Below are 13,907 nucleotides of genomic sequence, written 5' to 3' on the forward strand. Positions count from 1 at the left end.
GGGTCTCCCAGACCGCCCTCATAGCCGACTTCTTTCTGCTGAACCTATTCTCCGACCTCGGTCGCCGACATCATTCACATTCACAGGGCAAGGGCAAATTTGTAATCATAGTGTAGGAGCAATTCTAATCATCTTGTATATTCCCCCTTCATCTTTCGATCATAAACCCGTCCCATCAATTCTCGTCTTCAAACCCCACACCCTGATTCTACCCCGCTCCACCCCCACTTCCTCATCTCCAAACATCAACACTCTCCCATTCAGCAAATATGACCACGGAAATCCACAAAGCAGGCACAGCAGACGGCTGGCACGGCGTCATAACGCCCGGCGGTGACTTCCCGCCAGAAGCAGGCCGCTACCACCTCTACGTCGGCCTCTTCTGTCCCTTCGCCCACCGCGTCAACCTACTCCGCTACATCAAAGGCCTCACGTCCATCATATCCCTCTCCGTCGTGGGCCCGTATCCAAAGGGCGACGACAAGGGGTGGCCGGGGTGGAAGTTTCCCGCCTCGGATACGGAGTACGAGGGCGCGACGGTCGATCATCTCTTCGGCAGCGAGTACCTGCACGAGGTGTATTTCAAGGCAGACAAGGAGTATAAGGGACGGTACTCGGTACCGTTGCTGTGGGATAAGAAGACGGGGGGGATTGTGTGTAATGTGCGTTAGAAGAGGTGTCTTCAGATATCTTTTTCCCTCGGAGCGAGTGGTAAGAGATGAGTGCTGATACGAATGGGATACAGGAATCGGCCGAGATGCTCAGATGGCTACCGACTGCTTTCAATTCGCTGATTCCAGAGGAGAAAGCGAGGATAGATCTGTATCCGTCGCCGCTCAGGTCGCAGATTGATGAGGTATCTGAGTGGATGCAAAAGGACTTTAACATGGGCGTTTACAAAGCTGGCTTTGCGACGACCCAGGAGGGCTACGACGCGGGCGTTGTGCCTGTCTTCGCTGCTTTGAATAAGCTCGAGGAGATCATTGCTTCAAACGGTGGGCCATTTATCCTCGGCAAGCAAATGACGGAGTTGGATGTAAGAGCGTTCGCGACGGTGATCAGATTCGATGTGGTGTATGTGCAGCATTTCAAGTGTAATCTGGGGATGGTGCGCTGGGATTACCCCGTCACATCGAATTGGTTGAAGAGGATGTACTGGAAAGTAGAGGGATGCAAGGAGAGTACAGATTTCAGGCATATCAAAGAGAACGTCAGTATAACATCCTGCGTTTGAGATGAGAAGGGGGTTTGCTAATGTGTCTTTGTGATAATAGTATACCAAAAGCCATGCGGGTATCAATCCTCATGCCATCACTCCCATGGGTCCGTACCCGAATATCGACGAGGGATTTGAGGAGGATTTTAGCAAGTTGAGAGTGGGAAAAATCAAACTGCCGGCGGTGTTGGAGTATCAGAGTAAGGTGTGATACTAGTGAAATGGCTATGATCTGACAGTTGAAGGTTCGGAGACAGCGTCTTTGACGAGTTTCTCGCTTGATACGCTATGAGGTATTCGAAAGGCTGAACCTCACATGTAAAAGATGGTGCGAAGTTGTCGAGGAGTGTGAGGTAGTATTTGGAGCATTCGCTACCCCCTTTGTAACTCAGAAATGATGGCATGATGGTGCCGAGTTAGGTACGCTTTCATTCGGATCTGCAAAAGTCTTTTAGCATATCAACGAATCCATTAAAGGGCTCCCTTTCTCCTCCATCACCCCTGGTCTTCCAACCCTTTCGAAGGCTACGTCAACAAAATCCCCAAAGACGAGAGTAAAGCACCGAAAACCCTGTCCCTAATATCGAGTGCCTGACTCCTTACATCCCCCAGAGTTCCAGGCCCCGCTATTGAAGGCCTCCTCATAGTGCCACCCACACTCCAAAACCTCACGCGCGCACTCGCAGGAAAAAACATTGCCGGACTCAAAGCTGTTTATTTTCTACATTTTCTAGCCCCAACTCCGTCTTACCTCCAAAAACCACCTTCACCACCCAAAAGCACACCTCTCATCCCAACCTACTATCCCACCATCATCTACCTCTAGCTCAAACTCCCTGAAAAGCACACTCCCCAACCCACCCTACTCCCCCAACTCCTTCCCCCTTCTACCTCCCACCCCCATTAAACCCCCCCGGATAGCACCCATCCCAACACCCCAGGTGGAAGAGAAGGCAGTCGACTTCGCTACGCTTGGAGAGGGGGTGTGGGGGAAGCTGGGGTTGGGGTTGGGGTTGGGGGGGTGAGGTTAGGGATTCGGGATATCAGAGCTTCGTACGCCTCGCACCCGGCGACTTTCTGGCCGAGCTGGTGGTAGGTCCTGCAGCTAGGCTCGAGGCCCTTGAGGGCGAACGGGTCGTAGGAACGCCATTTATCGTGTCGCAGACCTATGTCCAGGTCTGGACGTCGTCGGCGGCTCACCGCGCGCTTCCAGGTGCGAGTGGAGGAGGAGGACGGGGATAGATGTCGTCGTGAGAGTAGTGGGCGTGCTTTCGGTCTTGGAAGGGCTATTCTTAGCGGCGATGGGGCTGGCGGAGGCGAGAGGGAGGGAGGCAGCGAGACAGACGGAGAGGAGCGTGGTTGGCTTCATGTTGAAAGGGCGGGAGGCTGTGTGGGCGTCGTGTGGCTGTCTTTGTCAAAAGAAGTGGACGCTGTGTGCTTGAGTAGCAACGTCTGTGTGTGCGTGTGTGTGTGTTGAGAGATGAAGCTTCAAGGCGTGGGAGGCGTAGTGTATATACTATATTCCACTTTGAATTAATCAGAGTTTCATATTTTAGATTAAGGTGTGCCGCTGCGGACAATAATAGTGCTCAGAGTCCCAGCATAATCATGAAGCCACGGTACAAAAACCATGATCCGGCGATGCAGAAACGCGAGCTCCAAACCATAGACCTCATTTGTGCTGAGGCTTACTATCTCTTGCAATTGCTTTGCTACCACCTGAAGTGGTCCCACTTAGTCAAGACTGTTTGGGAAATCAGCTTGATATTGACCGCAATCGGCTCTCAGTAGTAGGCGTTTTGAGAACTTGTTTCAGATGCGGTAATCGTAGTGGGCGTGTCCTCCCACGGCTCCATGGTTCTAGACCAAGCCGATCCACTGTCTATTAAGTAGATCTCTTACATAGTCATCCGTCTAAATATTGCATGGAAGAGTCTCGGATCGCGATTCATAATTTATTGATGTGAAGATCGTCCTATATCCGCGTGGGGAATACTAACGATACCGAACTAAATGATAGGTTAGCATCATAAGCATCATGAAATCGGAAAGTAAAGGAACTTACTCATCGCCCGCCGTGACAACAGCATTCCCATCTCCCTGCACAAACCCCATAATCCCACCACCTTCACCACCACCCCTGTGTCCTCTCCACTCACCCACAAGTCCCTTTGCTGCAGCCGCAGTACCACCTCTTGCATCCCACCGCCTAACAACCCCATCATATCCGACCGATGTGAGCAACCCTCCTGCTTGGCCTGAACTGTTCACAAACTCGACCTTGACAACAGGCTGCTCGCCTTCGTCGTCCTCGTGAGCTCCTTGTATACTCCGCCGTACTGCAAACCGATGTGCCGTGTCGAACAGCGTGATTGAACCGTCCACATTTCCAGCCGCCATGAGAGTCAACGGAGGCTGCGAGAACGATATCGTCTCCACGTTATCCACACCAGCCGCCAAACTCGCCAGAATCTGACCTGATTGCCCAGCCGATGCTCCCGCGGCCACTGATTTCGGCCCACCCGCCAGCTTCGCGCCACCAGCCTTGCTCTTAGCTCCTGAGCCCTTGCCACTGACCGCACCTGAGGCTGCGACCCCTAACCGTGGCAATCCCACAACGCGGATCTGCCCTTCTCGGCCTCCTACGGCGGCAAACGCCCCATTAGGTGCAATGGCAACACTGTACAGACCTCCCTCAACCCTGAACCGCTCGTCAACCCCCGTCAAGCCAACAACATGCTGCCCATCCGCGAGCCCTGCAGCACTAGCCTCCCCAAACACATCCCACACATAAAAACTGCTATCCTCCGCCACCGTCGCGAGCAGCTTCCCATCCGGAGTCCACGCGCCGGCCGTCGTCGCCTCAGTATGTAGATAGAACGCCTGCACAATCGTGAGCGGGCTCGCCTTATCCGCCGCATCAATCTTATACACCCACACACTGCCATCATTCGCACCGAACGCGATCGTATTCGGGTGATCAGGGTTCGGACACGCCTCCATCCACTGTATCTCCTCCACCTCCTGCGCCTCGGCGAGGAACTTCCACCGCCGGCCCGCAGGCTCGCCCTGCCAGACGCGTAGCTTCCCGTCCAAGCCCGCGGTCGCGACGTACTGCCCCTTTGGTTTCGTGAAGACGATCGCGTTCACGCTGTCGGTGTGGCCCTCGAGCTTGAACAGGCTCTCCAGCGACGCGCGCTCCACGGGCTGCGGGTTGCTCTCGTAACTCGGCGGGAGGACGGGGCCCGGGGCCGGTGTCGCGTCGAAGATGTAGCCGCAGTCGTCGCCGCCGCCCGTCGCGATTATGGCGGGGTGCACGGGGTGCTGCGCGATGCAGAAGATGCTGTCGTTGTGGGCGTCGAAGTGGGCGGCACTGTCGTTTTGGAGGGCGATTTCTTCGAGCGTGGTGGGCTCGGCGCCCTCGTCCTCGTCGTCAGAGTCCATGGGTGCGTCTTCATCTGAGGGAATCTCTTCGCCGGCCTCGTTGGGGTCGAGCATGACCTCTTCGTTGTCGTCTTCATCGTCGCCCTGGTGGTGGGGCTGATGGGTGGACATTTTGGTACGTGTGCTGTGAGATTGAGGAGAATCGGAGGCGTTGTTGGGGATGGGAGAGGTAGGCTCTGCGCGCTCTCGAGGGGTTCTTATTGCCCTTGCTGAGCAATGCAATGTTGGTGGAAGGCGATGGGTTTTCTTTGGTGCTTAGAAATTGTTCTGGCAACGCTCAGACAAAAATTTGGGACCCCTCGCTCGGCCATCCTGGCAATCCAAGCCCCGAACGTCATACATCACGTGATCTATTATTTCCCAGAAGACTTTTAGAAGGTTTTTGGAAGCTTCATCTTTTGTTTGAAGACTCGAAGTTTCTTTTAAGGTTTAAAACTCTTCGGGTCTGCATATATAATAGTCCTACCTAAGTATATATTAAAATATAGCAATAGGCTTATATAATAGATATATAAGTCTAGCGCCTAGTAAGTCTATCAAAACCAATGAAGACGTGCAATGCTATAGACACGAAACCTATGTTTAGGACAGTGTAGTGCAGAAGCACCCTCAAGGCTGATTTGCAGTTTCACTATTGAGGGTGAGGCTGTGCTGCTGTGGCGTGGATAGCAGTCCACGGAGAAGCGGAGATGGCGACAGCTTGAGGCTTTTCCACCCAACTGCATCAGAGAGGAGACAACGACGAATCCTGGGAATGCGACTGGTTGAAGAAAGTATCAAGAGGGGGCCGCGGCAGCCCTGAAGTCGACGATATGGTCTAGGGAAAAAGCGGTAAGGTCAAGCGCACGGACCTTGATACTAAAGTATATCAATTCGCGTCCGCCTTGAACTACATGACGACAATCATTTATCAAAGTCTGTGAGGTGCATTACACGTAGATATTATCTTCAGTATGGATTCAACACGGCCGGCTATCTGTTTCGAGGATTTCAAAAGACTATTCATGATCTCGGAACCCCTCAGGAATCTTGAAGCCTCCGGGCGGCTGCACGCCATCAGAACCGCAGCCTTGCAACAAGGCACACAGAAGGCAGACTTACATCACTATTCTAATGCCGGGCGTTTATTTCTTGGCGGAGGTTACTAACTTCTCAAGAGGGCGGTTATTCTAAGATTCTCGTTTCCTTCCCGGCAAGCTCTTCAATTATCTTATCCCTCACATAGTCTTCTTTTCCGCCATGCATGTCCTGATTCTTGCATGCTTAATTCCGTACTTTCTCTCTCCGCTATCTCAAGCAAAGCTCGGTCCGAACGGCAAATGCAGCAAACAGTACGGGGGAGCCTTGTGCGATCCCGAGAAAGGTGGCATCTGTTGTAGCATCAGCGGGTAAGTTTCGTCCATCAGGCCTCATCGACCCTTCCTTCATCTTGAGCCTATAGACAACCGTTACAAGAACCTAGCTAAAGCGTGGCGGATCTGGCGGTGCCGGAGAAATTATCAGCCGGAGGAAGGACCAGGAGGTAAGAGGAATCTGGGTTTCTATTGTCTACAGGCGTGCAGTATATATAGGTGTAGGAAATGAGAAGAAAGGGGTGACAGATAGTTTGATAAGGATCCCCGAGCATTGGCCTTAATTAACTTAGTCGTATACGACGGCCTACTCCGGCAGCCAGAAGTGTAGAAGATCCGTTACAGAGTACGGCATTGCTATTGAAGTATTCTGGACACTTAAACCATTATAACTTCATCATTAAGGCTATACACCAAAATATGACAAGAACCACTGTTGCCTGCTCATGAAATACGCCTATAATTTAACTCAATTTTGCCGTGCTCCCATGCATCGATACGGGCAGTGTACTGATTTCAATCTTCACACGGTAGTCGCAGGTTGGCTGGCGGCAGTGGTAGCAGTATCCCCGCTAGGTCTGACAAACTTGTCTCCTTCAGCGGCCGGGGCAACCTTGATACGCTGGGTGTCCCACAATTTCCACTCGAGCAAGAGCCCGACCAGGTTGGTGAAGCTGTTCATAATTATGTTAGTAAAAGTTCCCGCAAAACCAGAAACTGGGCAAGTGTTGAGCAACGAGGATACGATGACGCTTACAAAGCTATGAATGCAAATGATTCCAAGGTCTTCTTGAGCCCGCACTTGTTGACATTCCAAGGAGAATTCGCACTGCAATTGTGCCAATTATAGTCTTGAGCCGCGAAAATGAAGGAAGTGAGCCACAAGTATGAGAAGATCCAGGCCACAGGGGACAAATATCCCTTATAAGACTTGACGGCGGGGAGGAATAGCGCGGGTAGGTAAACTAAGGTGTCTACCGCAGCCTATACGGAATTAGCTTGGTCTTTTGTGAGAGCAGTAGATGGAACATACGACTGTGACCCAGTAAATGAGATGCTGGCCATGGGCAAAATGGGCAAGGAAATATGCAGCTATGCTCATGACGATGACCGAGGAAGCCCAGTGCAGGAAGTGGTTAGCTAGAATAGCTGGGCGAAGCATACGGTTCCAGCGGTTGGGAGCATAAGCATCGGGATTATTGTTTTCTGCGTAGCTGCGAACCATGGTGTATGATGATTAACAAATGGTGACGAACTGGATAGAATGTAGCTGATAGCAGGAGAGTTTCTGAGTTTGCTTGAAGATGACTAACTAGAAGACGAATAGACGTCGTGTCGAGGGATCCATAGGCTTTTAATACAGACAACACATGCAAAGTCAACAATGTCATAGCACGTAGGAGTGACGTTCACAAGCAAACCCTCCCTGTGCCATTATCAAACGATGACTTAATTATTATACCAACTATGACGGTACTATTCTGTAATGCCATCGCCATGAATCAAACCTAATCGCCCGGAAGCCTACGGAAGGCAGCTCTTCTACTGCTCGACGGGAACAGAGCTCACCCTGAAGGCCGAATCACAGCAGGGCTCTGCCAGCCAGAGGTCCTCTGGTGGCATGATCTGCCCGTGTCTCTCGATGGAGGCGCGGTGGAGGCGGGCATTTCTCCGAGGCGGCACCTAGGAGGAATCGATCAGCGCGACGATGGCATCGTGGACCCAGTCGAATGAGTCTGCGGCCAGCTCCATTGCCCGAGAAGGGAGAATAGTTTTTCGTGGGATTTTCGGGTAGTCGCTGTGCTGCATTTACTGGCTGAAACTAGGAGTTTAGACGACGTGAAGTAGCTGTGAGCCTCTAGCGTAAGCACGCGGCTATAGTAGTTGGGCGCAAACAAAATGGTAGTAGAAGGAGCTTACAACAAACAAAGGGCGACGATAGCTGAGTTAGGGAGATAGGCTAGAAGGCAAGCCAACATAGAAAAGTCCAACAATGCCATGGGGGTGACATCTTGGCAGCAACAGCCAATCAGAGCGCGACCGCCAGCTAAGGGCACCTGGCAGCAATCACATGCGCGCCGCGGACAAAATCCTGCTTTGGCCCTTCTGCCGCCCGGCCCGACCTCCCATGCGGCGCGGTGCATTTCTCACAAATCGCTGTCTTTGCCATCATCCGCTCCGCACAAGTCGTTCCTTGCATCCGTTCCTCGTAGCATCATCTCCTGTCTTGGATACAGCTTCTTCGATTAGGCGAACCCCCAGAAAATTTCCGACACGGATTCCTCTGCAACACTATGTAGCGGTGTCACGTCCATAACCATTCAGTGCCTCATCTTCACCCCTCCTTATTCCTCAGTCGCCCAAAACTTTTCGCTACGCATATTTCTGGCGCGCCCCCCCAATCGAATCCGCGAACTTTGTCGTTTCGCGAGCTCCGAGAATGGAGACTCATTGCCAGAAGAGCAGAATTACATACAGATCTCTGTCATTACTCGGGATCTTGCTTAATTTGAATACAGGTCAGATATGATTCAGTGTACACCTAGCCTGTAACCACTTTCCCACTATGGACGCCTCCGACATGGAGTTCTTCAGGAATGTATCTAGCCATTCGGTTGCGAATATCTATCTCAATGTGATATTAATAACCTCCGCAACCCCAAGCCAAATGCCATGCATTTGTCTTATGCTAGAAAGAGACTCATGGTGTCTCGTCCAAGGCTAGAATCTATCGGTCCTTTCCTGAGACGCTGGCAAATAGCTAGCATCGCGCCACGACTTAGACCAACGCATATGGGAGTTCAAGACCCGTGCTTCTTGCCCTGTGTTCTTTTCGCCGCGATGGTGTAGAAAATACTGCCATCATAGATCCCCCGAATATCCTCCTTCATCATGCGTCCATCTTCCGGCCATAGCATGATGTACGTCGCCAGCCATTCAAAAATGGCACCACCCCAGCCAATCGGATCCGCAATGCACCGCTGCCCCATGATCATATTCTTCACGTCCCAAATCGTCAGGTAGTTTCTACCCTCCGCATACTTCGTGAAGATATCTTCAAACTTCTGGGGGATGAAGCGGCCCTCGTGGTCGTAGGTGTTACTGTCGCTGCCGTGCTTGTCCTTGTGAACATTAGTGATGTAGAGGCGAAAGAAGGGATCAGGGAGCCAGGTTGGCAGGGTTGGGTAGGAGAAGTTTGCGTGAATGATAAAGACGGCTGCCAGAGAGAGTATAACGCCGAAGCCCAAGTGGTGAAAGCCCCAGAACGTATCTTGTGGCCAGATGATTCCATCATGATCAGCGTCGAAGAAATCGCAATGCTGCTGTAGGACGGATTGATGCGAATGACGGGTCGTCCAGTCTTTCTCGGTAGTCCCATGGGGGGATTCTGCCGATGCAGCGATGTTCGCGCGCGCTGTGCCTGATGAAGTCAGATGTGAGGTCTAGAATGAACGAGTGGAGGGCCTCACCTGCATGGTAGAGTTCCAAACCTGGATCGGTATTGATAAATGGCTTGCGTTTCTCCGTTATGGGAACGGACTGGATGGAGCATACGATCGTCTCCACGGGGTCGCCATTTGGGAGCTGAGTGTCCGGCATCACGACTTCCACGGGCTTGGAATGTGAGGCTTGAGGAAAAGCAGACGGCATTGATTAAAGAGCTCGAAGACAAGGTTGTCGAGGTTGTCGAGATATCAACACACCTCTCTTGTAGCTGTCTTTCGATACAAGCCGCGTGTGACGTCACATTGACAACGCCGAACTGTAACCTCTGGACAACGTCAGGAATACCGCCCAACCCATGACAGCTGTCAACCAGCCTTCTTCACATGCTTCTAACACCGCTGCATCTAAGTTTTGTGTACGTGATTGTTAGGGCGGCGTCACACTTGGATCATCGCGAGATGGTTGCTGCAGCATCAAGCCAATAAAAGCAATCCTTGGGATCGGTCAAGGCACTAATTCTCCGATTAGAGTTTGACGACCAGAGAAACCGTATGAGCTGAGCACGTTTTTGATATGATGTGGCCGTTTAGCTGGATCCATGCAGCCCTCAATTGGGTCATGGTCTGGATGCACCCAGTGAGTACAGCGATGTCTGATACCCGTGCAAGTTACTAACAAACAATAGATTCCGCATCATCAAGTCGGATGGAAGTCGCTGAGCTGCAAGGTGGGTCGAACTGTCGAACTGACGTGGGCCGATTCTGATACGCATAGACGGGCGAGCTCCAAAGGGAAAAATGCCAATCATGAAGCTGAAGCTGCTTCTACTATTCAACCCTTTTACCGAATGGATCAATACCACACATGCGATGCGCATGTATATTCATCGCAAGAATGCCCGGCAAGGTAGGCCCTGAATATCTTGCTCCTTCCACACCCTTGCAGTTGACCAATTTCAGGCAAGTCGAAGTGAACTTCCCAGTCGCACAACCATATTAAGGGCTTCGTAGATATTAATAATATCAACATGGACGACTTCGAGCCTTTGGATCCCGAAAATATCCCACCTCCGCGGATTTCTTTATTCGCAAACACAACCCCGGCACCCGTCCCATTGCGGAGAATGGTAATCCCAAAAAGGCTTTCTGCGTGGCGGACAGCCGCGTGGTTTGTTACGACACTGTTGGTGAATCAAAGCAGCTGTGGATCAAGGGAACCGACTTCTCCATCACTAACCTGGTTATGGACGTCAATCTCGGCGCTCGTTTCAACGACGCTGCGGTAGCTTCCTTCCGGCTTTTTTCCGCAGGACTATCACCGCTTCCACTGTCCTGTGAATGGTACTGTGACGGAGTTCGGAGTTTGCCTTACAACTACTACTAGGTCGAACTTGTCGTATTGAGGAGCGATGTCAACATCCTAACGACCAATGCTCGCGATTACGTCTTGGTTGATTTACCGGAGTTCGGCGAAGGCTTGTTCTGCGCTATCGGTGCTACTGACGTTGGCACCGTCTAGTGAGTCCCTATGATTGAGCATTGCATACCTTCGCTGACAGATTCTAGCCTGGCAGGCCTATGGCCCGGAAATTGATCTTTCGAGGCAGCGTGAGGACCGCAGTGTCGACCCTCCCTGTCGAATACAGGGCCCAAAACTGGGTTCCAACGAGCTGCTCAGTCTCAGCTCAGGATGCGCTCACCCCAGCACAGCCACAGCTCAGCCACAGCAACTTATGGTCACGTAAGCAGTCAACTACCATAGAACTATGCTCTTCAATCCTCAACAGAGCTGGAACATGCGCCGTCAAAGTCTCTTTTCCTTTTCCTAGCTACTCATTACCGCCACCGCTCCTAGCTGCGCCCTTCTGTTTTCTTGAGCAACTTTACAAGCATGTAGGTCATCCCCATACCATCTCAATGCAACTTCAAGTAACGAGGACATAGTTACTAGCCAGCTAGGTGACATATCCACCAGCATTGGCCAAACGCGGCTCACTCGCGGCCTCGAAGCTCCCATTCTGCAGCCTTCTAATGGCTTGACCATATGACTGTCCTAGCGGAACCCATGAGACATTATGGCCAAGAGACTCCAAGTAAGCTACCGTCGAATTGTTGAAGGCATACTCGAACGACATGACATTCGGCACTAGCTGATCATGGAAGCGAGGCTGAGACAGTGCTATAGCTAAACATCCTGTCAGCAACGTTCAGCGGATGAGTGTGGCATCCAACTCACAACCCGTCATATTATGGTCGAGAATATGCCATAGTGTCTGGATGTTCGTGGTGATGATGCGTGAGCCCCCTCCCGCCCCCAGCGCAACGTAGAAAGTACCGTTGCCATGCTCGACGATGGTTGGGCTCATTGAACTGAGAGGCTTTTTGCCTGGTCTGATGTAGTTCGAAGGTTGCGGTACTAGATTTGCTTAGTCTACTGGTCATTTGGGGTTTGGTGTAACTTACGGTAGCCTTTGACGTCTGAGACTCCGGGTGTACTAAAGTCTGGCTGCCGATTAGATCCGGGGAAAGCTGAGTGGTAACGTTGAACCCACCGTTCATTTCATTGTTGAGTATAATGCCAGTCTCGGGTACTATCAACTGAGATCCAAAGAGGGTATTGATGGTCGTTGTCAGCGATATGACGAGCCCAGAAGAGTCAGCGGCGGTGATCTGGGATGTTCCCGGTCTATTACGGATTAGCGGTGTATTCCGGCCGTTTTCCTTCTGGCAAGAGATGGTAATCTTACGTATTTAAGCTGTCAATCAGAGCCGGGTCATACGCGCTAACATTGAGAGTGTGAAAGTCTGAGATTTTGGCTCGGACCTCTGCAGCGGTTTCTGGAGCCAGCATGGATATTTGATAAGCGTCGACACCGTCAATGAAGGCAGGATCACCTAACAGAGTGCGCTGGAAGATATTAGTCGGTGCGCGTTTCTCGTGGGATTTTGATTGACCCACCTCCCCGTATCCGAATCGGATTGCTTCATCTAGTCTATGGGTAGACTGGTTCAAGCCGACGTTACTATAGCCTTCTAAAACCTTGAAGGTTTGAAGAACTACAGCTCCACTGGCAGGTGCAGGAACAGATCTGAGCGTGTACCCTTTATACTCTATCTCAACCGGCTTTCGTAGGGTAACATTGAAACTGGCTAGATCTTTGAGTGTCATTATTCCACGGGCGTTTCTTATAGCATCGATAGTCGTGCGTGCGATGGCGCCTGTATAAAAGGCATTCGGTCCTTTGAGAGCAACGGTTTCCAGGGTATCGGCATATCTTTTTCTCGATATCTTGTCTCCAACACCGAGGAGAGTACCATTAGGTGCAAAGTCCAATGCCCACGCCGGATCTGTGCTCAAGAACGAATTCGAAGGGGTGACCGTAGTCATGTAGAGGAAAAAGTCCGCGGAAATGACGAATCCTTCGCGCGCAAGCTTTATTGATGGTGCGAAAAGATCATACCAAGCTAGAGAGCCATAACGTTTGTGAAGGTGTTCGAGAGCTCTCAGTTCGCCAGGCACACCACTAGCATGGTCAGTCTGTATTTGTGAAGTCACTAGGCCGACTCTTACACGGCAAGACCCCCATAGAGACTGGCGTCTGTGTTATTGCTGTACATGTCTTGATAGGCCGCAGCAGGAGCAGTCTCACGGAAATCTACTATTTCATAAACCCCGGTTGGCGATCGGATGTTCATAAACCCACCACCGCCAATTCTAAGCACACGTTACTGATTTTGAACTTCTCTTCCGGCTGCTTGAGTGATATTACCCGCTGTGGTACATTGCTATAGTACTTGTCAGTGCAGACCAGGTACTAGTGGCGGGAAAGAATACCAATAACGCCAACACAAAGAGTAGTCCCGATTGCCTATTCCCACTTTAGTCTCAGAAACTGGTTGAGACGTAGTCACTTACAGCATCAGCAGCATTTCCTCCCTCTTTGAGCAGGCGGATCCCGATTTTGCTGCAGACGTCGACTTCGGAAGTGACAGCCCCAGCTCTGGTGCCATGGTGTTGACACTTGACACGGAGCGAAAGCAGCCCTACCAAAGTGAAGAGCAACAAATCCATGGTAGCCATCACGAAATATAGTTAAGAAGACCATAAGGGGGCCACTAAGGTTATTTATTGGGAGAGATGTGGAGATCAGTGGTGCTGCAGTGATGCAGCGGTGCATGCGTTGGGTACGAAGCCTCTATTGGCTGGCTACTAAAGACTGCGAGGCTGTGCGAGCAACGTGGCTTTGCCTGTTTCCGCCTTGTGCCACCAACAGATAACAACTGCATGCTGAGACCCCGGCATCCGTGTGACCTTGGGCAGCTACGAAGCATGGAAGTGCTGGGTAGTTCTTGGCGCTTCGTTATTCTAAGACGTCTCACTCTCAGCCGTCAACCGTCCACGTTGCGATATTTTGCGTCCACGCAAGCCTTGAACACGTCTCAACCTCT

At 51.4% G+C, this 13,907-nt stretch overlaps 7 protein-coding genes across 7 annotated transcripts; 2 read left to right on the forward strand and 5 right to left on the reverse strand.

The window, feature by feature from the left end:
* Positions 1-269: 269 nt before the first annotated feature.
* BDZ99DRAFT_392846 (glutathione S-transferase) lies at positions 270-1,427 on the forward strand (the record flags this gene model as incomplete). Its single annotated transcript, XM_033715816.1, has 3 exons — positions 270-662; positions 746-1,210; positions 1,275-1,427. The coding sequence occupies 3 exons, from the start codon at positions 270-272 to the stop codon at positions 1,425-1,427; spliced, it is 1,011 nt and encodes a 336-aa protein (XP_033574167.1).
* Positions 1,428-2,248: 821 nt separating this feature from the next.
* BDZ99DRAFT_465128 (uncharacterized protein) lies at positions 2,249-2,724 on the reverse strand. The gene has a single exon (XM_033720481.1). The coding sequence runs from the start codon at positions 2,583-2,585 to the stop codon at positions 2,367-2,369; it is 219 nt and encodes a 72-aa protein (XP_033574168.1). The 5' UTR covers positions 2,586-2,724; the 3' UTR covers positions 2,249-2,366.
* Position 2,725: 1 nt separating this feature from the next.
* Positions 2,726-4,900, reverse strand: BDZ99DRAFT_421159 (WD40 repeat-like protein). Its single transcript, XM_033716943.1, has 2 exons — positions 3,282-4,900; positions 2,726-3,225 (listed from the first exon to the last, which is right to left on the reverse strand). Exons 1-2 carry the CDS (start codon positions 4,769-4,771, stop codon positions 3,192-3,194), a joined length of 1,524 nt encoding a protein of 507 aa, XP_033574169.1. The 5' UTR covers positions 4,772-4,900; the 3' UTR covers positions 2,726-3,191.
* Positions 4,901-6,535: 1,635 nt separating this feature from the next.
* On the reverse strand, positions 6,536-7,237 carry BDZ99DRAFT_478715 (uncharacterized protein; the record flags this gene model as incomplete). Its single annotated transcript, XM_033722184.1, has 3 exons — positions 6,536-6,686; positions 6,770-6,996; positions 7,046-7,237. 3 exons carry the CDS (start codon positions 7,235-7,237, stop codon positions 6,536-6,538), a joined length of 570 nt encoding a protein of 189 aa, XP_033574170.1.
* Positions 7,238-8,473: 1,236 nt separating this feature from the next.
* On the reverse strand, positions 8,474-9,612 carry BDZ99DRAFT_536394 (Caleosin-domain-containing protein; the record flags this gene model as incomplete). The annotated part of the gene is made up of 2 exons (XM_033726577.1): positions 8,474-9,433; positions 9,483-9,612. The coding sequence occupies 2 exons, from the start codon at positions 9,610-9,612 to the stop codon at positions 8,814-8,816; spliced, it is 750 nt and encodes a 249-aa protein (XP_033574171.1). The 3' UTR covers positions 8,474-8,813.
* A 423-nt stretch (positions 9,613-10,035) lies between these two features.
* On the forward strand, positions 10,036-10,977 carry BDZ99DRAFT_489662 (uncharacterized protein; the record flags this gene model as incomplete). The annotated part of the gene is made up of 5 exons (XM_033722999.1): positions 10,036-10,095; positions 10,145-10,186; positions 10,272-10,365; positions 10,502-10,812; positions 10,843-10,977. 5 exons carry the CDS (start codon positions 10,036-10,038, stop codon positions 10,975-10,977), a joined length of 642 nt encoding a protein of 213 aa, XP_033574172.1.
* A 235-nt stretch (positions 10,978-11,212) lies between these two features.
* Positions 11,213-13,530, reverse strand: BDZ99DRAFT_447519 (gamma-glutamyltranspeptidase; the record flags this gene model as incomplete). The annotated part of the gene is made up of 10 exons (XM_033718016.1): positions 11,213-11,643; positions 11,695-11,874; positions 11,922-11,960; positions 12,011-12,144; positions 12,206-12,366; positions 12,418-12,982; positions 13,030-13,173; positions 13,229-13,244; positions 13,294-13,327; positions 13,375-13,530. The coding sequence occupies 10 exons, from the start codon at positions 13,528-13,530 to the stop codon at positions 11,414-11,416; spliced, it is 1,659 nt and encodes a 552-aa protein (XP_033574173.1). The 3' UTR covers positions 11,213-11,413.
* Positions 13,531-13,907: the final 377 nt, after the last annotated feature.

Source organism: Mytilinidion resinicola (assembly GCF_010093595.1).
Source record: "Mytilinidion resinicola strain CBS 304.34 unplaced genomic scaffold BDZ99scaffold_14, whole genome shotgun sequence".
NCBI lineage: Eukaryota > Fungi > Ascomycota > Dothideomycetes > Mytilinidiales > Mytilinidiaceae > Mytilinidion > Mytilinidion resinicola.